The 20,486-nt window shown below is 39.8% G+C and overlaps 1 protein-coding gene across 7 annotated transcripts in view; it reads left to right on the forward strand.

The window, feature by feature from the left end:
• The window catches only part of TOM1L1 (target of myb1 like 1 membrane trafficking protein), a 76,731-nt gene that overhangs the window by 42,249 nt on the left and 13,996 nt on the right, over positions 1-20,486 (forward strand). For 6 of the 7 annotated variants that reach the window (XM_032429260.1, XM_032429261.1, XM_032429263.1 and 3 more), the window contains 3 exons: positions 484-544; positions 950-1,067; positions 2,007-2,103. In XM_032429260.1, coding sequence (XP_032285151.1) covers positions 484-544; positions 950-1,067; positions 2,007-2,103 — 276 coding nt within the window. Of the gene's footprint in view, positions 1-483; positions 545-949; positions 1,068-2,006; positions 2,712-20,486 lie in introns of all 7 variants that reach the window. The other variant, XR_004302358.1, reaches the window with a different exon arrangement.

The raw sequence follows: 20,486 nt of genomic DNA on the forward strand, positions 1-20,486 counted from the left end.
AATAGGGACCATTTCTAGGTGATGGAACTACTACTCATTTTTTTTAATTTATTTTATTTATTTGAGAGAGAGCACGAGTGCATGAGTAGGGGGAAGGACAGAGGAGAGAGAGAGAACCTCAAGTAGACTCCGCGCCCAACGCAGAGCCTGATGTGGGGCTTGCTCTCATGACCCTGAGATCACGACCCAAGCTGAAATCAAGAGTCAGTTGCTCAACCAACTGAGCCACCCAGGCACCCCTATTACTAGTTTTTAATATGTATTTTCTCACAGTTTCCTCTAAAGGCATTACAACCCCTATAAACTGGAAAAAAAGATTTTTTTTTTTTGGAAGAAAAATTTATTAAAGTACTTTTTTGGGAGTCAGTGGGGATGAGGCTGATTGTTTTTTTTTCCAGAATATTTGCATGTTAATAATTTTTAAGGATTATAGCATTTTCATATCTGTTTTCTTTTAAATACTTAAGTTTTGCTCTCAAACAGATTCACTCGGAACCAACAAAGGATTTTGGAGCAAAATAGGAACCAGAGGGAAGATGCCAATGTAAGTGAACAAAAATGTTATAAAAAACAATTGAACATTTTACAAATTGTACAGTAGGGAATAAGGCTTACCTAAAACAAGTCTTAAAACAGAGGAGACATCCATTAAAAATTTGGAGTGGTTTTGGTGGTGTAGAGTGTTTGCCTTAACAATTCGATGTTATTAAGTTACTAATAAGAGGTCACAAGAATATTGTCTGGTTATGTAGAAACTCATGTAGGTGGTGAGATGTGATTAGTACGAGTGTTGCCTGTTGAACAGAGTGTTCTCCTTTGAGATGCATCCAAATAGGATTTTCCTTTCTCAAAAAAAAAAAAAAAAAAAAAAAAGTCCCTGGGGAGAAAGCCATGATGAATTACCTGACACATTTTTTCTGAATTGTATTTTTGTTTGCTTTGTTTTCAGACTGCCAGTGAACCTTCTGCCCCATCCTGTGATCTCTTGGGCCTTAGGCTCAGTCCTCCAATGCCTAGGGCCTCTCTGGGAGAACTCAACACCATGAATGCTCAGCTTTCAGACTTAAGTAAATAAGCACATGGGCCTTTCAGACCAGCAGAAGAGCTTGATGTGAAACAGTTCTGCTTGGTTTCATGATTAAATGCAACCTGGGAAGGACTGAAGTCCGTTTGAATATCAGAGAACTGTATCAGGAGATGTAATTATTCCTTGGCAAATGGTTGGGTCAAACCCAGCAATGGGATATATCTGGGGGGGAGGGGGGTTGGATCCCTGAAACTCATCCCCCTGGCTTAGAATCTCATCGAATTCACCTGGCCTGCTTTAATAGAGGTGGTTCAACATCATGGCCAAACTTAAAACCACTCTGAACCACACATGACCTTTGGGTTTCTCTGCTATGCTACAGCATTAGGTAAGGGAATATTTGATGCATATAGAGAAAGTCAGGAATTAGGAGGAGTGATCTACATGGTGGTGAAATGTGGAGAAAAAAACAAGGTTTTTGAGGTAGAAGTCCAAGTTGAAATCCCCTGTCTGCCACATTTTAGCCACCCAACCTTTGAGACTTTCCTACTTTGGGGTGTATCACTTAGGATTATAGGAAGTTGAGAGCTTGGGCAGGAGAGAGTAGAGCTCCATATGTGCCCTAGCTTTTTACTTTTGTGCTTGAGAGAACAAGACACACAGAATCCCTTCCATTCTAGATCAATTTGGGATTTCAGAAAACCGGATATAATAACATTTGTTACCTTCACAACATCCTCTTTTTGTGGCAGCATTTCTCTTTCCAGTTACCATTAATAATGTCCTTTAATTTCTGTTTGAGGAGCTGCCTCGTTAGCGCAGTAGGTAGCGCGTCAGTCTCATAATTGCTGTTTGAGGAAATCATTTTATGTTGGCAGAAATATCTGTTTTGTTTTTGTTGTTTTTATTGTGGAGAATCAAACAGAACAACTGAATGACAAAATGTTTTAAAACCAAACAAGTCCATTTTGTGTTCTAGATTTCAGCTCTCCAAGTCCTGTTGTAACAAACAACTTGAACCCCAGTCTTCATCCACAGGTGGATTTACTAGCCTTGGAAAATACAGAAACACCCCTGTAAGTATGTCCAGTGATACTCCAGAGGTAATACCATTTCCTTCTGATTCCTCATACTTAAGAAAGCATGACATAAGAGAAAAAGTAGAGACTTAGGAATCAGACAGTCCTGAGTTAGAATCTCAGCTCTGCTTTCTACCAGCTGCATGACCTTGGATGAGAAACTTCACCAGTGTGAACCTTCGTTTTTCTTCTGAGAATACTTCCTAGGATTCTTGTAAAGATTCTGTGAGATGCTATATGTACCTCCTAATACAGCGCTCTAGGTGGTAAGCCTTCCAAAAATTATTTCTGTTATTTTTCAGTGGTAACAGGAGATGGGGGAAGAACAAAGGGAATTGAATGACAAGGGAGTTAGAACAAATAATGGCCACACCAGTTTACGGAGCATTTGCCATGTGCCAGGCACTTTACTAAGCTGTGTTTGTTTATTCTGTTTAATCTTTGCAAAAACTCTCAGACCTGTGCTGTTGTCATTATGCCCATTTTACAGGAGAAAAGGATGAGATTTAAGGAATAGAAATGGCCCAAGTTCATACAGCTATGAAGAAGCAGGTCAGACGAACTGATAGTTCGCCAAAAAAGAGATAGAAATGGCCTATAAACAGGTGCAGTGATGCTCAACCTTACTTAAAGTTACAGAAATATAAATTAAACTACGATGACTTTTTATTTTTAACTTCGCAGATTGGTAAGAGTCTAAATGTTCGTTAATGTACTTTATTGGCTATGGAAAGACAGATACGGTCACAAAATTATGCAATTCTTGTGAGGGGCAAGTGGCAATATCTATTACAATTAAAATGCATTTACGTTTGAACCCACCATCTCATTTCTAGGAATTCATACTCATGCAAAATGAGGTGTTCACAAGATTATTCTTGACAACATTTGGGCACAGCTAGTAATTGGAAATGACTCAAGTATGCATCAGCCGTGGCCTAAATATCTACATAATGTATTACTATACAGCTAGGGGACAAATCACCAATATATTATGTGAGGGACAATCACCAATATATTATGAAGTGAAAAAATGTGCAAAGTAATGTGTGTATACTATCTTAAATTTGCATAAGAAAGTAGGAAATAATATAAACATTTGCCTCTTTGCGTAAACAAACAAGAAAGATGCTGAAGAAGCTGAAAAAGGCATAATTCCCTTAAGGTCAAGGAGAAGCAGGATAGAGTAGATACAGCAAAAAAAATACACGGAAGTTGGATTTTCTGTACATCAAAGGCTGTTTTTTTTTTCCTTTTAAATGGAAATATTTTAGGTAATAGTGTATTTCCATGATTCAGGTATCAAAATGATATAAAAGATCTATAAGGACAGTGCTTGATCTCACCCCACCCCCATGCTTCCAGTTCCCCCTCTCCTTAGGTCACATCCTGCTCCTTCCCTGGTAGCCACTTTATTTGTCCTTCCAAAGTGTCTTTAGGTAAATAATGAATATGACTTTTTTCTCCTTTATTAAATACAGCGGACTGTACATACTCTTTTGAACCTTGCTTTTGTTTTTCACTTAACATAGCTTGGCATATCTTGATAAAAATACATACGTTTTTACATCAGTGGGTTTAGACATATTTTTAGAGTTGTCCAGTGTTTTTACCCAATGTACCCAATCACTGAATTACTTTTCTACGTTAAAAAAGGAGTTGGGGGCAGAGGGGGGAAATGAGAAAGGAGAATCAAACTGGGAAGAAAGAGAAAACTGAGGAAAGCTTCACGTGTTGGGAAAGAACAGTGTCAGTGGCTGGGTCGTGAACAACTAGTTGGGTCAGTACCTCTGGTCTTGACTCACTGTGGTGCAAGTAATGTTGCAATGCTGTAGGCAGATTTCCAGGAAGTTGCTTAGTAAATAATGTGATCTAAAGTAACTGATTCTGTTTTCCTTTATCCTGCAAATCGTGTTGTGTAATGAGAAGGAGTGATTATATAGATGAAATACATTACAAAAATGTCTCTATAAAGCTTATAAAAAAATCAAATCCTAGCTAATAGCTGCTTATTTTAATCTGTAATGTCAGGGATCTCATACTTTGGTGTGCATAAGTCACTTGGGGGGATTATTAAAAAGTAAAATTGCTGACCCCCAGAAATTCTGACTCAGTAGTAGGCCTCCTCAGTTTTAAAAAGCATCCCAGGAGAATCATAAAGCAGTACTTTGCTGATCATACGTTAGAAACCCTCTAATGGTTGTCCATCCAACATCAGATATCAAAATAATTACAGTTCTTAGAATTCACTGGAATAAAAGATAATGTGTAATATCAGTATTTTGTTTTCTAGACTAAGACTTTTGTATCTGTTTTCTAATTTTCGAGAGAGCTTATACCTGAGTGAAACTATAATTAGACCAGTTTTTTAGTGTCAGGAATTGAAGCACTAAAGTTACCTAAGGCATGTACTGTGGGTTAAATACTGTGCCAGAGATCACGTATGAAAGGCAAAATCAGCCATCGAAAGTATCTTAGAGTCTTGAAAATTTTCCACCCCTCTGTGTTTGTTCACCATCATGGAACAAATGAGTGATGGAATTACTCTAACAGAAAGGAATCTTGAAAAACAATGATTATGGGATAAAGTGTAATAGGTCATATTTATAGTCCACTTACTATCAGGCAACAGGCTAACGAAAATAAGAAAGGTTTACTAATTTCTTAGTAGTGCTCCCAATAGGACTGGGAGGTAGATATACCGTCATTCTCATTTCTTCACAAGTGAAGAAACCAAGGCTGAAGAAGATTAACCTGCCCAAAGGTGTTGCCCAACTACTGCAGAACAGGTTTCAAATTCAAGTGGGTCTGATTTCAGTGCCTGCTTTCTTTTTTTCTTTTTCTTCCTGTGCTTTAATTAATTTTATTGTGAAAATTTCCATAAGGTGAAATTTCATCTACTTAAAATTGTTTTTATTTGGTGTGCAGTCCTATGAATTTTAACATATTTGTAGATTCATGTAACCACCAACACAGGGTACAGGATAGTTTATCACCCCCCAAATTCCCTAGTGGTATTTCATTATAGTCCTACTCTCCCCCACTCAGTCCCTAGCAACCACCAGTCTATTCTCTGTCACTATAGTTTGTCTTTTCAAGAATGACATCTAAATAGAATCATACAGTGTGTCCTATTTCTAGAAAAGGTTGTGTAAAAGTAGTGTTTGCTTCATGTATTCTGAAACTCTGCTAGTAAGTGCATGTGCATTCAGTATTGTTGTGTCTTCTTGGTGAATTGACCCTTAAAGCATTATGTGTAGTCCCTTTTCACTTTTCATCCCTTGTGATTTTCTTTGCCCTGATGTCTACTTTGATATTAATATAGCCACTCTAGCTTTCTTTTGATCAGTGTTTGCATGGTATGTTGTTTTTCATGTTTTTACTTTTAACTATATAAAAATATTTGAAGTGCATTTTTGTAGATAGCATATAGTTGGGTCATGCATTTTTATGTGTTCTCAGAATTTCTGTCTTTAATTGGTATGTTTAGACCATTTACATTTAATGTCATTATGTTTGATTTAGGTTTAACATATAACTTACTTGTTCTCTTTATGTTTTTTTTCTGTTTCCTCCTTCCTGCAGTCTTTTGGATTGTTTGAATGTTTTCAGTATTCCATCTTATCTACCACAAGTTTGACCGTAACTTTGTGTAGTTTATATTATGAGGAGGGAGGGGACTGGTTGCTCTAAGGATTGCAATGTACATAATATTTTAGTCTACGTACAGCGAATATTTTACCACATAAAGTAAAATGTTGAAAATTTAGAGATCCTCCATTTATATTGTAGTTACTGTATATTCTACATTGAAAAAAAAACACCAAGACAATGTTATAATCTTTGCGTGCAGCCCTCAAGTATATTTTAAAGAACTCAAGAAGAGGAGTCTACACAATATATGCCCTTTCTGTTGATCTTTTATTTTCTTGTATGATTTCCCTTCTCTCTGAAGAATGTGAAAAATCTCCTTTTATTTCATGTGAGAATGTCTTTATTTCATCTTGTTCCTGAGCGATGTTTGCAGTGGATATATAATTCTGGGTTGATGGGGTTTTTTCTTTCAGTTTTTAAACATTCCTCCACCCTCTTCTGGCCTACATGGTTTCTAATGAGAAGTCTGTATGCATTCACATCATTGTTCTCCTATAGATAATGTGTTGTTTTCTCTATGTTACGCTTTAAGAAATTTTTTTCCTGATTTTAAACAACTTGATTATGATATGTCTGGACATGGATTTCTTTTGGTTTATTCTGTTTGCAATTTGCTGAGTGTATTTGTTTCCTATGACTGCCATCAAAAAAAAACCACCACAAACTAGGTGGTTGAAAACCACAGGAATTAATTTTCTCATAGTTCTGTAGGCTAGAAACCTGAAATCAGCAGGGCCACACTCCCTGCAGGGCTCTTAGTGACAAGCCATTCTTCACCTCTTCCAGCTTCTGGTGACTGTTAGCAATTTTTTCTTTTTTTTTTGGCTTCCTTGTCTTGGCCCACATCACTCCACTTTCTGCCTCCACCTTTATGTTGCCTTCTCTGTGTGTTTCAAATCTCCCTCTGCTTTTCTCTTTAAGATCACTTGTCATTGGATTTAAGGCCTATTCAAGTAATATAGGATGATATCATCATCTCAAAATCCTTAACTTAATTACATCTGAAAAGACACATTTCCAAATAAAGTCATATTCACAGGTTCCAGGAATTAGGACAAGGACATACCTTTTGCAGATGGGGGCACCATTCAACATACTACACTGCATTTCTTGAATCTGTGGGTTTATGTCTTTAACCAAATTTGTGAACTTTTCAGCCTTATAGTTCAAATACTTCTTCAACACTACACGTTCTACTTTCCCTCTGGACTCTTGATGACACAGATGTTAGATTTGGTATCATTGATAAATCCCTAGAGTTCTTTTCATTACTTTTTTCATTCTTTTTGTTTTGTTTTTTTTTTTTCCTTAAGATGGGATAATTTCTACTGATTTAAGTTCAAGTTTGCTGCCTATTTCTTTTTTTTAGATAAATCTTTTATTTAAATTCAATTAATTAACATGTATTATTAGTATCAGAGGTAGAGTTCAGTGATTCATCAGTCTTATATAATACCTAGTGCTCATTACATCACATGCCCTCCTTAATGTCCATCGCTCAGTTACCTCATGCTGCAGCCCCTTCTCCTCGAGCAACCCTCAGTTTATTTTCTATGTTTAACAGTCTCTTGTGGTTTGTCTCCCTCTCTGATTACATATTGTTTTATTTTTCCCTCCCTTCCCCTATGATCCTGTTTGTTTCCTTTTTTTTTTTTTTTTTTTACTGTGTTATGTTAGTCACCATATAATACATCATTAGTTTTTGATGTAGTGATCCATGATTCATTGTTTTCGTATAACACCCAGTGCTCCATGCACTACATGCCCTCCTTAATACCCATCACTGGGCTAACCCATGCCCCCACCCCCCTCCCCTCTAAAACCCTCAGTTTGTTTCTCAGAATCCATAGTCTCTCATGGTTCGTCTCCCCCTCCGATTCCCCCCCCCCCTTCATTTTTCCTTCCTTCTCCTAATGTTCTCCATGCTATTCCTTATGTTCCACAAATAAGTGAAACCATATGATAATTGATTTTCTCTGATTGACTTATTTCAATAGCATATTTCAAGAGATAGCATAATCTCTTCCAGTCCCATCCATGTTGATGTAAAAGTTGGGTATTCATCCTTTCTGATGGCTGAGTAATATTCCATTGTATATATGGACCACGTCTTCTTTATCCATTCATCTGTTGAAGGGCATCTCGCCTCTTTCCACAGTTTGGCTACTGCGGACATTCCTGCTATGAACATTGGGGTGCATATGGCCCTTCTTTTCACTACATCTGTGTCTTTGGGGTAAATACCCAGGAGTGCAATTGCTGGGTCATAGGGTAGCTCTATTTTTAATTTTTTGAGGCACCTTCACACTGTTTTCCAAAGTGGTTGTACCAATTTGCATTCCCACCCACAGTGTAAGAGGGTTCCCCATTCTCCACAACCTCTCCAACACTTGTTGTTTCTTGCCTTCTCAATTTTTGCCATTCTAACTGGTGTAGGGTGATATCTCAGTGTGGTTTTGATTTGAATTTCCCTGATGGCTAATGATGACGAACATTTTTTCATGTGTCTGTTAGCCATTTGTATGTCTTCTTTGGAGAAGTGTCTGTCATGTCTTCTGCCCATTTTTTGACTTATTTGTTTTTTGGGCGTTGAGTTTGAGAAGTTCTTTATAGATCTTGGATACCAGCCCTTTATCTGTAGTGTCATTTGCAAATATCTTCTCCCATTCTGTGGGTTGCCTCTTTGTTTTGTTGACTGTTTCCTTTGCTGTGCAGAAGCTTTTTATCTTCTTGAAGTCCCAAAAGTTCATTTTCACTTCCATTTCCCTTGCCTTTGGAGACATGTCTTGAAAGAAGTTGCTGTGGCCGATGTCAAAGAGGTTACTGCCTATGTTCTCCTCTAGGATTTTGATGGATTCCTGTCTCACATTGAGGTCTTTCATCCATTTTGAGTTTATCATTGTGTATGGTGTTAGAGAATGGTCGAGTTTCATTCTTCTGCATGTGGCTGTCCAATTTCCCCAGCTCCATTTATTGAAGAGACTGTCTTTCTTCCATTGGATATTTTTTCCTGCTTTGTCTAACATTATTTGACCATAGAGTGGAGGGTCCATATCTGGGCTCTCTATTCTGTTCCATTGGTCTATACATCTTTTTTTGTGCCAGTACCATGCTGTCTTGGTGATCACTGCTTTGTAATATAGCTTGAAATCGGGCAACGTGATGCCCCCAGCTTTGTTTTTCTTTTTCAACATTTCCTTGGCGATTTGGGGTCTTCCTGATTCCATACATATTTTAGGATTGTTTGTTCCAGCACTTTGAAAAATGTCATTGGAATTTTGATCGGGATGGCATTGAAGGTATAGATTGTTCTGGGTTGCATTGACATTTTAACAGTGTTCTTCTGATCCATGAGCATGGAATGTTTTTCCATCTTTTTATGTCTTCTTCAATTTCTTTCATGAGTGTTCTGTAGTTCCTAGAGTGTAGATCCTTTACCTCTTTGGTTAGGTATATTCCGAGGTATCTTATGGTTTTTGGTGCTATTGTAAATGGAATTGTTTCTCTAACTTATTTTTCTACAGTTGCATTGTTAGTGTATAAGAAAGCATAATTGATTTCTGTGCAATGATTTTGTATCCTGACATATTACTGAATTGCTGTATGAGTTCTAGTAATTTGGGGGTAGAGTCTCTTGGGTTTTCCACATAAAGTATCATGTCATCTGCGAAAAGAGTTTGACATTTTTTTGCCAATTTGAATACCTTTTATTTCTTTTTGTTGTCTGATTGCTGTTGCTAGGACTTCTAGTACTGTGTTGAACAATAGTGGCAAGAGTGGGCATCCTTGACATGTTCCTGATCTTAAGGGAAAGGCTCTCAGCTTTTTGCCATTGAGGATGCTATTTGCTGGGTTTTTCATAGACAGATTTTATTAACTTGAGGAATGTTCCCTCTATCCCTATACTCTGATGAGGAAAGGATGCTGTATTTTGTCAAATGCTTTTTCTGCATCAATTGAGAGGATCATATGGTTCTTCTCTCTCCTCTTATTAATGTGTTCTATCACATTGATTGATTTGCGAATGTTGAACCCACCCTTGCATCCCGGGGATAATCCTTTTAATGTATTGTTGGATCCTGTTAGCTAGGAATTTACTGAGGATTTTGGAATCCATATTCATCAGGGATATCGGTCTGAAATTCTCCTTTTTGATGGGGTCTTTGCCTGGTTTGGGGATTAAGGTAATGCTGGCCTCATAGAATGAGTCTGAAAGCTTTCCTTCTGTTTCCTTTTTTTGAAACAGCTTCAGGAGAAAAGGTATTATTTCTTCTTTGAATGTTTGGTAGAATTCCCCAGGAAATCATCAGGCCCTGGGCTCTTGCTTTTTGGGAGGTTTTGATCACTGCTTCAATTTCGTTACTGGTTATTGGCCAATTAAGGTTGTCAATTTCTTCCTGTTTCAGTCTTGGGATTTTATAGGTTTCCAGAAAGGCATCCATTTCATCCAGGTTGCTCAATTTATTGGCATATACTTGTTGATAATAATTTCTAATAATTGTTTCTATTTCCTTGGTGTTAGTTGTGATCTCTATCCTTTCATTCATAATTTTATTAATTTGGCTCCTTTCTCTTTTCTTTTGGATAAATATGGCCAGTGGTTTATCGATCTTATTAATTCTTTCAAAGAACCAACTTCTAGTTTCGTTGATCTGATCTACTGTGTTTCTGGTTTCTAATTCATTGACCTCTGCTCTAATCTTAATTATTTCTCCTCTAATACGTGGCTTAAGCATCGTTTGTTGCTTTTTCTCTAGTTCTTTAAGGTGTAGAGTTAGTTGGTGAATTCGGGATTTTTCTATTTTTTTTAGTGAGGCTTGCATGGCTATGTATTTCCCCCTTAGGACCGCCTTTGCAGTATCCCATAGGTTTTGGACTAATGAATTGTTTAAGTTCTTCTTTGATTTCCTGGTTGACCCAAACATTCTTTTTTTTTCTTTAATTTTTTATTGTTATGTTAATCACCATCATCACTCATGGTTCGTCTCCCCCTCCGATTTCCCCCCTTCATTCTTCCCCTCCTGCTGTCTTCTTCTTTTTTTTTTTTCTTAACATATATTGCATTATTTGTTTAAGGGGTACAGATCTGAGATTCAACAGTCTTGCACAATTCACAGTGCTCACCATAGCACATACCCTCCCCAATGTCTATCACCCAGCCACCCCATCCCTCCCACCCCACCCCCCACTCCAGCAACCCTCAGTTTGTTTCCTGAGATTAAGAATTCCTCATATCAGGGGAAGAATGAAGGGGGGGAAATCTGAGGGGGAGACGAACCATGGGAGACTAGGGACTCTGAAAACCAAACTGAGGGTTCTAGAGGGGAGGGGGGTGGGAGGATGGGTTAGCCTGGTGATGGGTATTAAAGAGGGCACGTTCTGCATGGAGCACTGGGTTTTGTGCACAAACAATCATGGAACACTACATCAAAAACTAATGATGTAATGTGTGGTGATTATCATAACAATAAAAAATAAAAAAGAATTCCTCATATCAGTGAGGTCATATGATACATGTCTTTCTCTGATTGACTTATTTCGTTCAGCATAACACCCTCCAGTTCCATCCATGTCGTGGCAAATGGCAAGATCTCATTCCTTTTGATGGCTGCATAATATTCCATTGTATATATACCACCTCTTCTTTATCCATTCATCTGTCGATGGACATCTTGGTTCTTTCCACAGTTTGGCTATTGTGGACATTGCTGCTATAAACATCGGGGTGCACGTACCCCTTTGGATCCCTACATTTGTATCTTTGGGGTAAATACCCAGTAGTGCAATTGCTAGATCATATGGTAGCTGTATTTTCAACTCTTTGAGGAACCTCCATACTGTTTTCCAAAGTGGTTGCACCAGCTTGCATTCCCACCAACAGTGTAGGAGGGTTCCCCTTTCTCCGCATCCCCGCCAACATCTGTCGTTTCCTGACTTATTCATTTTAACCATTCTGACTGGTGTGAGGTGGTATCTCATTGAGGTTTTGATTTGGATTTCCCTGATGCTGAGCGATGTTGAGCACTTTTTCATGTGTCTGTTGGCCATTTGGATGTCTTCTTTGGAAAAATGTCTGTTCATGTCTTCTGCCCATTTCTTCATTGGATTCTTTGTTCTTTGGGTGTTGAGTTTGATAAGTTCTTTATAGATTTTGGATACTAGCTCTTTATCTGATATATCATTTGCAAATATCTTTCCCATTCTGTCGGTTGTCTTTTGGTTTTGTTGACTGTTTCTTTTGCTGTGCAAACGCTTTTTATCTTGATGAAGTCCCAATAGTTCATTTTTGCCCTTCCTTCCCTTGCTTTGGCGATGTTTCTGGGAAGAAGTTGCTGCGGCTGAGGTTGAAGAGGTTGCTGCCTGTGTTCTCCTTTACGATTTGGATGGACTCCTGTCTCACAATGAGGTCTTTCAACCATTTGGAGTCTATTTTTGTGTGTGGTGTAAGGAAATGGTCCAGTTTCATCCTTCTGCACGTGGCTGTCCAATTTTCCCAACACCATTTGTTGAAAAGACTGCCTTTTTTCCATTGGACATTCTTTCCTGCTTTGTCAAAGATTACTTGACCATAGAGTTGAGGGTCCATTTCTGGGCTCTCTATTCTGTTCCGTTGATCTATGTGCCTGTTTTTGTGCCAGTACCATACTGTCTTGATGATGACAGCTTTATAATAGAGCTGGAAGTCCGGAATTGTGATGCCCCCACCTTTGCTTTTCTTTGTCAACATTCCTCTGGCTACTCGGGGTCTTTTCTGGTTCCATACAAATTTTAGGATTATTTGCTCCATTTCCTTGAAAACAGTGGATGGTATTTTGATGGGGATTGCATTGAATGTGTAGATTGCTCTAGGTAGCATTGACATCTTCACAATATTTGTTCTTCCAATCCATGAGCATGGAACGTTTTTCCATTTCTTTGTGTATTCCTCCATTTCTTTCATGAGTATTTTATAGTTTTCTGAGTACAGATCCTTTGCCTCTTTGGTTAGATTTATTCCTAGGTATCTTATGGTTTTGGGTGCAATTGTAAATGGGATCGACTCCTTAATTTCTCTTCTGTCTTGTTGGTGTGTAGGAATGCCACTGACTTCTGTGCATTGATTTTATATCCTGCCACTTCACTGAATTCCTGTGTGAGTTCTAGCAGTTTTGGGGTGGAGTCTTTTGGGTTTTCCACATAAAGTATCATATCGTCTACAAAGAGTGAGCGTTTGACTTCTTCTTTGCCGATTTGGATGCCTTTGATTTCTTTCTGTTGTCTGATTGCTGTGGCTAGGACTTCTAATACTATGTTGAATAGCAGTGGAGATAGTGGACATCCCTGCCACGTTCCTGACCTTAGGGGGAAAGCTCTCAGTTTTTCCCCATTGAGAATGATATTCGCTGTAGGTTTTTCATAGATGGCTTTTATGATATTGAGGTGTGGACCCTCTATCCCTATACTCTGAAGAGTTTTGATCAAGAAAGGATGCTGTACTTTGTCAAATGCTTTTTCTGCATCTATTGAGAGGATCATGTGATTCTTGTTCTTTCTTTTGTTAATGTATTGTGTCACGTTGGTTGATTTGCAGATGTTGAACCAACCTTGCAGCCCAGGGATAAATCCCACTTGGTCGTGGTGAATAATCCTTTTAATGTACTGTTGGATCCTATTGGCTAGTATTTTGGTGAGAATTTTTGCATCCATGTTCATCAAGGATATTGGTCTGTAATTCTCCTTTTGGATGGGGTCTTTGTCTGGTTTTGGGATCAAGGTAATGGTGGCCTCATAAAACGAGATGGAAGTTTTCCTTCCATTTCCATTTTTTGGAACAGTTTTAGAAGAATAGGTATTAATTCTTCCTGAAATGTTTGTTAGAATTCCCCTGGGAAGCCATCTGGCCCTGGGCTTTTGTTTTTTGGGAGATTTTTGATGACTGCTTCAATTTCCTTAGTGGTGATAGGTCTGTTCAGATTTTCTATTTCTTCCTGGTTCAGTTTTGGTAGTTGATACATCTCTAGGAATGCATCCATTTCTTCCAGGTTATCTAATTTGCTGGCATAGAGTTGCTCATAATCTGTTCTTATACTTGTATTTCTTTGGTGTTGGTTGTGATCTCTCCTTTCGTTCATGATTTTGTTGATTTGGGTCATTTCTCTTTTCTTTTTGATAAGTCTGGCCAGGGCTTTATCAATCTTGTTAATTCTTTCAAAAAACCAGCTCCTTGTTTCGTTGATCTGTTCTACTGTTCTTTTGGTTTCTATTTCATTGATTTCTGCTCTGATCTTTATGATTTCTCTTCTCCTGCTGGGTTTAGGCTTTATTTGCTGTTCTTTCTCCAGCTCCTTTAGGTGTAGGGTTAGGTTGTGTACTTGAGACCTTTCTTGTTTCTTGAGAAAGGCTTGTATTGCTATATACTTTCCTCTTAGGACTGCCTTTGCTGCATCCCAAATCTTTTGAACAGTTGTGTTTTCATTTTCATTGGTTTCCATGAATTGTTTTAATTCTTCTTTAATTTCCTGGTTGACCCATTCATTCTTGAGTAGGATGCTCTTTAGCCTCCATGTTTTTGAGTTCTTTCTGACTTTCCTCTTGTGAGTGAGTTCTAGTTTCAAAGCATTGTGGTCTGAAAATAGGCAGGGAATGATTCCAGTCTTTTGGTACTGGTTGAGACCTGATTTGTGACCTAGGATGTGATCGATTCTGGAGACTGTTCCATGGGCACTAGAGAAGAATGTGTATTCCGTTGCTTTGGGATGGAATGTTCTGAATATGTCTGTGAAGTCCATTTGGTCCCGTGTGTCATTTAAAGTCTTTATTTCCTTGTTGATCTTTTGCTTAGATGATCTGTCCATTTCAGTGAGGGGGGTGTTCAAGTGCCCCACTATTATTGTATTGTTGTCGATGTGTTTCTTTGCTTTTGTTATTAATTGCCTTATATAATTGGCTGCTCCCATGTTAGGGGCATAGATATTTACAATTGTTAGATCTTGTTGGATAGACCCTTTAAGTAGGATATAGTGTCCTTCCTCATCTCCTATTACACTCTTTGGTTTAAAATCTAATTTGTCTGCTATAAGGATTGCCACCCCAGCTTTCTTTTGGTGTCCATTAGCATGGTAAATGGTTTTCCACCCCCTCACTTTCAGTCTGGGGGTGTCTTTGGGTCTAAAATGAGTCTCTTGCAGACAGCATATCGATGGGTCTTGTTTTTTAATCCAATCTGATAGCCTGTGTCTTTTGATTGGGGCATTTCTCCCATTTACATTCAGGGTAACTATTGAAAGATAGGAATATAGTGCCATTGTATTGCCTGTAAGGTGACTGTTACTGTATATTGTCTATGTTCCTTTCTGGTCTATGTTGCTTTTAGGCTCTCTTTGCTTAGAGGACCCCTTTCAAGATTTCTTGTAGGGCTGGTTTCGTGTTTGCAAATTCCTTTAGTTTTTGTTTGTCCTGGAAGCTTTTTATCTCTCCTTCTATTTTCAATGACAGCCTAGCTGGATATAGTATTCTTGGCTGCATATTTTTCTCATTTAGTGCTCTTAATATATCCTGCCAGTCCTTTCTGGCCTGCCAGGTCTCTGTGGATAGGTCTGTTGCCAATCTAATGTTTCTACCATTGTAAGTTACATATCTCTTCTCCCGAGCTGCTTTCAGGATTTTCTCTTTGTCTCTGAGGCTCATAAGTTTTACTATTAAATGTCAGGGTGTTGATCTATTTTTATTGATTTTGAGAGGGGTTCTCTGTGCCTCCTGGATTTTGATGCCTGTTTCCTTCCCCAAATTAGGGAAGTACTCTGCTATAATTTGCTCCAGTATACCTCTGTCCCTCTCTCTCTTTCTTCTTCTTCTGGGATCCCAATTATTCTAATGTTTTTTCTTATGGTATCCCTTATCTCTCGAATTCTGCCGTCGTGATCCAGTAGTTGTTTATCTCTCTTTTTCTCAGCTGCTTTATTTTCAATCATTTGGTCTTCTATATCACGGATTCTCTCTTCTGTCTCATTTAGCCTAGCAGTTAGCGCCATTTTTTTTTTTGAAGATTTTATCTATTTATTTGAGAGAGAGAATGAGAGGGGGGAGGGTCACAGGGAGAAGCAGACTCCCCGCTGAACAGGGAGCCCGATGCGGGACTCGATCCCGGCACTCCAAGATCATGACATGAGCCGAAGGCAGTCGCCTAACCAACTGAGCCACCCAGGTGCCCCAGCGCCCCCATTTTTGATTGCACCTCATTAATAGCCTTTTTATTTCGACTTGGTTAGATTTTAGTTCTTTTATTTCTACAGAAAGGGTTTCTCTAATAACTTCCATGCTTTTTTCAAGCCCAGCTAGTATCTTTAAAGTGATGATTCTGACCTCTAGATCTGACATCGTACTAATGTCCGTATTGAGTAGGTCCCTGGCAGTTGGTACTACCTCTTGTTCTTTTTGTTGAGGTGATTTTTTTCCATCGTGTCATTTTGTCCAGAGGAGAATAGATGAATGAGAGAACAAAATGCTAGCAGGGTAACAACGTCCCCAGAAAATATACTCTAAGCAAATCAGAAAAGACCTGAAGCCGGGGGAAAAGAAAGGGAAAGAAAGAAAAAAGAAAAAGAAAAAGATAAAAGCAAACAAAACAAAGAAAAACAGAATGAGATCAAATAAGATCACGCTGGTGCATAGATCAGTGCCACACACTAGATTTTGGGTGTATTTTCGTGTTTTAGAAGAAAGTGCCTCCCAAAATTTTAAAGAAAGAAAAACATATGTACAAAAATAAGGGTTGATATGATGAAGGAATTGAATATGACTGTAAAGATGAAAATTATAAAAAATTTTATAAAAGGAATTGATAAGTTGTTTGAAAAAAGAAAGGATTTAAAAAAAAGGGGGGGGAGAGAATGTGATCAGGCAGGAGACTAGAACAGAGCGATACACTAGAGATTTAGGGTATAGTTTGATCTGTTAGAAGAAACTGTATCTCAAAATTTTAAAGAGAGAACAACTTATATATATATGCCAAAAATACGGCTAACTACAATGAAGGGATAGAATATGACTCTAAAAATGAAAAATAAAAATTTTTTTTTAAAAAAAGGGATTGATAAGTTGGTTGAAATAGGGAAAAAGAAAAATTCAAAAAAAAAAAGTTAAAAACATAAAATTAACTTTGAAACACTAAAGAATCATGGTAAAAAAGCCATGGATTCTATGTGCATTATTCCCCTAGCGCTGGAGTTCTGCCGTTCTCATTGGTCGGTAAACTTGGTCTTGGCTGGCTGATCTTGCTGATCCTCTGGGGGAGGGGCCTGTTGCCATGGTTCCCAAATGTCTTTGCTGGAGGCGGAATTGCCCCGCCCTTGCCGGGTCCGGGCTAAGTAATCTGCTCGTGTTTGCTCTAGGGAGCTTTTGTTCCCTGCATGCCTTCCGTACAGCTTTGGAGGACGAGAGTGAAAATGGTGGCCTCCCAATCTCCGCCCCGGAGGAGCCGAGAACTCGGGGCCCCGCTCCTCAGTGAGCCCCCAGAGAAAAGCAGTCAATCACTCCTGTCTCCCCGGTCTCCGGCCGCACTCTGTGCTCACCCGGCCTGTGACCAAGCGTTTCTATCTCTGGTACCCGACTCGGTGTGGAGTCTGCAAACCCAGCAGATCCCTGCGGTGCGCTCCCATGCCGCTCCTCCCAGGGTAGGAAGGGGAGTCTCTCCAGCTCTGCTGCTTGTTGGGTCCCTGCTGGATGAGCAGTGGCCCGACTGTGCCACAGATCACGGTTTATGGCAACCCCGAGCTGCGAGCCCGCTCCTCGGCTCTGTCTCTGTAGCTGGCTTCCCCGCTCCGATCCCTGGGAGCTCTGCTGCACTCAGGTACCCCCGGTCTTTCTGTGACCCTGAGAATCCTGAGACCACACTGTCCCACGAGGGTTCCACCCCCCGCTTAGCCACTGGAGCGATGTCCCTCAGCGGAGCTGACTTCTAAAAGTTCCGATTTTGTGCTCCGTGGCTCTATCACTTGCCAGAAGCAACCAACGGAGGCCCCCTCCCCCATCGTCTGTCCTCCCGAATATCTCCTCGGTTTCACTTCTCCGCACATCCTACCTTCCAGAAAGTGGTCACTTTTCTGTTCAGAGAGTTGTTGCTATTCTTTCCTTCGGTCTCCTGTTGAGTTTGTATGTGTTCAGAATGGTTTGATCCCTATCCGGCTGAATTCCTGAGACCAGACGAAATCCAGGTCTCCTACTCCTCCGCCATCTTGCTCTGCCCCAACCCAAACATTCTTGAGCAGCATGGTCTTTAGCTTCCAAGTGTTTTTATTTCTTCCAAATTTTTTCTTGTGATTGAGTTCCAGTTTTAAAGCATTATTGTCTGAGAATATGCGGGGAATAATTTCAGTCTTTTGGTATCGGTTCAGACCTGATTTGTGACCCAGTATGTTGTCTATTCTGGAGAAAGTTCCATGTGCGCTCGAAAAGAATGAGTATTCTGTTGTTTTAGGGTGGAAAGTTCTGTATATATCTGTGAGGTCCATCTGTTCCAGTGTGTCATTCAGAGCTCTTGTTTCATTGTTGATTTTCTGCTTAGATGATCTGTCTATTGCTGAGAGTGGAGTGTTGAGGTCTCCTACAATTAACATATATTATCAATATGACTCTTTATTTTGGTTAACAGTTGGCTTATGTAGTTGGCTGCTTTCATGTTGGGAGCTTAGATATTTACAATTGTTCTTATTGTTGGATAGGCCCTTTAAGAATGATATAGTGTCCTTCTGTGTCTCTAACTACAGTCTTTAGCTTAAAATCCAATTTGTCTGATAGAATTGCTAACCAAGCTTTCTTTTGAGGTCCGTTTTCATGGAAGATGGATCTCCATCCCTTCACTTTCAATCTGGATGTATCTTTAGGTTCAAAATGAGTCTCTTATAGACAGCATATGGGTGGGTCCTGTCTTGTTATCCAATCTGTGACCCTGTGCCGTTTTTGGGAGCATTTAGGCCGTTCACGTTGAGAGTGATTGTTGAAAGATATGAATTTATTGTCATCATGTTGCCTGTGAAGTCCTTGTTTCTATAGATTGTTTCTGTAAATTTCTGTTCTATATCATTCTTGGGGTCTTTCTCCTTTTGTAGAACCCCCCCCTCCTTAATATTTCTTGCAGGGCTGGCTTAGTGATCATATAGTCTTTCAGTTTCTGCCAGTTTTGGAAACTCTGCAGCTCACCATCCATTCTAAATGATAGCTTTGCCGGATAAAGTATTCTTGGCTGCATGTTCTTCTCCTTTAGTACCCTGAATATGTCTTGCCAGCCCTTTCTCGTTTGCCAGGACTCTGTAAATAGGTCTGACGTTATTCTGATGTTCTTCTTCTGTACGTAAGGAATCTCTTCCCCCTAACTGCCCTTAAGATGGTTTCCTTGGTTCTAAGATTTGCGGGTTTTACTATTACGTGCCAGGGCATTTGCCCGTTTTCCTTGATCTTGGGAGGGATCCTCTCTGCCTCTAGGACACGAATGTTTCATTCCCCAGATTAGGGAAGTTTTCAGCTATGATTTGCTCAAATATATATTCCAGTCCCCTTCTCTCTCCCCCCCTCAGTGATCCCAATAATTCTGACATTGGCACATTTCATGGTGTCACTTATTTCTCTGATTCTATTTTCATGGATTTTGAGTTGTTTTTCCCTGGCCTCCTCTTTCTCCTTTTCTAATACTTAGTCTTCTAGATCACTAATTTGTTCTTCTGCTTTGCTTACCCTAGGTGTTAGATTATCTAGATTAGATTGGATCTCATTGATAGCATTATTAAGTTCTGCCAGTTCAGTTTTCATTTCTGCCCTTAGAGACTCTATGTTGCCATTAATCGATTTCTCCATTCTAGCTATTGTTTTCACAATTGCTACCCTGAATTCCATTTCCGACATCTTGGTTATATCTGTATGCATTTGTAAATCTGTGGCGGAAGTCACAGTCTCTGAGTCTTTATTATTTTGGGGGTTCCTCCTCCTAGTCTTTCTGTTGAGGGGTGGTTGAGGGAATATACAGAGTCCAAATTATTGACCACAACCCAAGCAAGATGCACCTGTTTTATAGGGACCTTAGGGTTGTCAGCCTCTTGTTCTCCCAGCCTGTCTTCTGGGGGAGGGGCCTGCCACGCTGTTACTCAGGCAACCCTGTTTGGGCAGAGCTGCTCTGCCCTTTGGCCAGGGGGAGGGATGGGCTCATTGAAAACCGGTTTTGGGGGGCTTTTGTTCTCTGGCGGCTTTCCCTGGTGGCTTTCCACATCTCTTCCAATAGAGCAGAAGAGATCGTTTCCAATCCTCTGCCTCAGAGCAGAGAGATAGCAGTCTGATCTTCAGTGAGCTCTCCAGGCCACACTATCTCCGTTTCTGTCTATGCTGCTAAAAACTGCAGCGTCCTGGGTTGTGCTCCCCTCAGCAGGGCTCCTAGTCCTCACCTCCAGGTCGGGGCATGTCTCTGCCTTTTGTGCTTCGGACACCACCAGCCACCCCCAGTTCACACACACGGCCCCACCGCTCCAGGTTTCAATCCGGGGGACTGCCTTAAAGTCCTTCCCCACTGCTACTGGTCTGCGAGTCTGTGCCCTGTCCCCAGCATGGGAGGCTATCGCTTACCGGCGGTGCAGGATCCCGACAGCTTGGCTCCCTCCCCCTTTTGTTTATCTTCGGATATGTGCCTGTGGAATCACGGCTCCCCGCTTCATACGTTGAAACCAACCGCCTGCAATATTCTGTAGAGATCCAGATATATCTTC

Source organism: Phoca vitulina, unplaced genomic scaffold (genome assembly GCF_004348235.1).
Source record: "Phoca vitulina isolate PV1807 unplaced genomic scaffold, GSC_HSeal_1.0 scaffold40, whole genome shotgun sequence".
In the NCBI taxonomy this organism is placed as follows: Eukaryota; Metazoa; Chordata; class Mammalia; order Carnivora; family Phocidae; genus Phoca; species Phoca vitulina.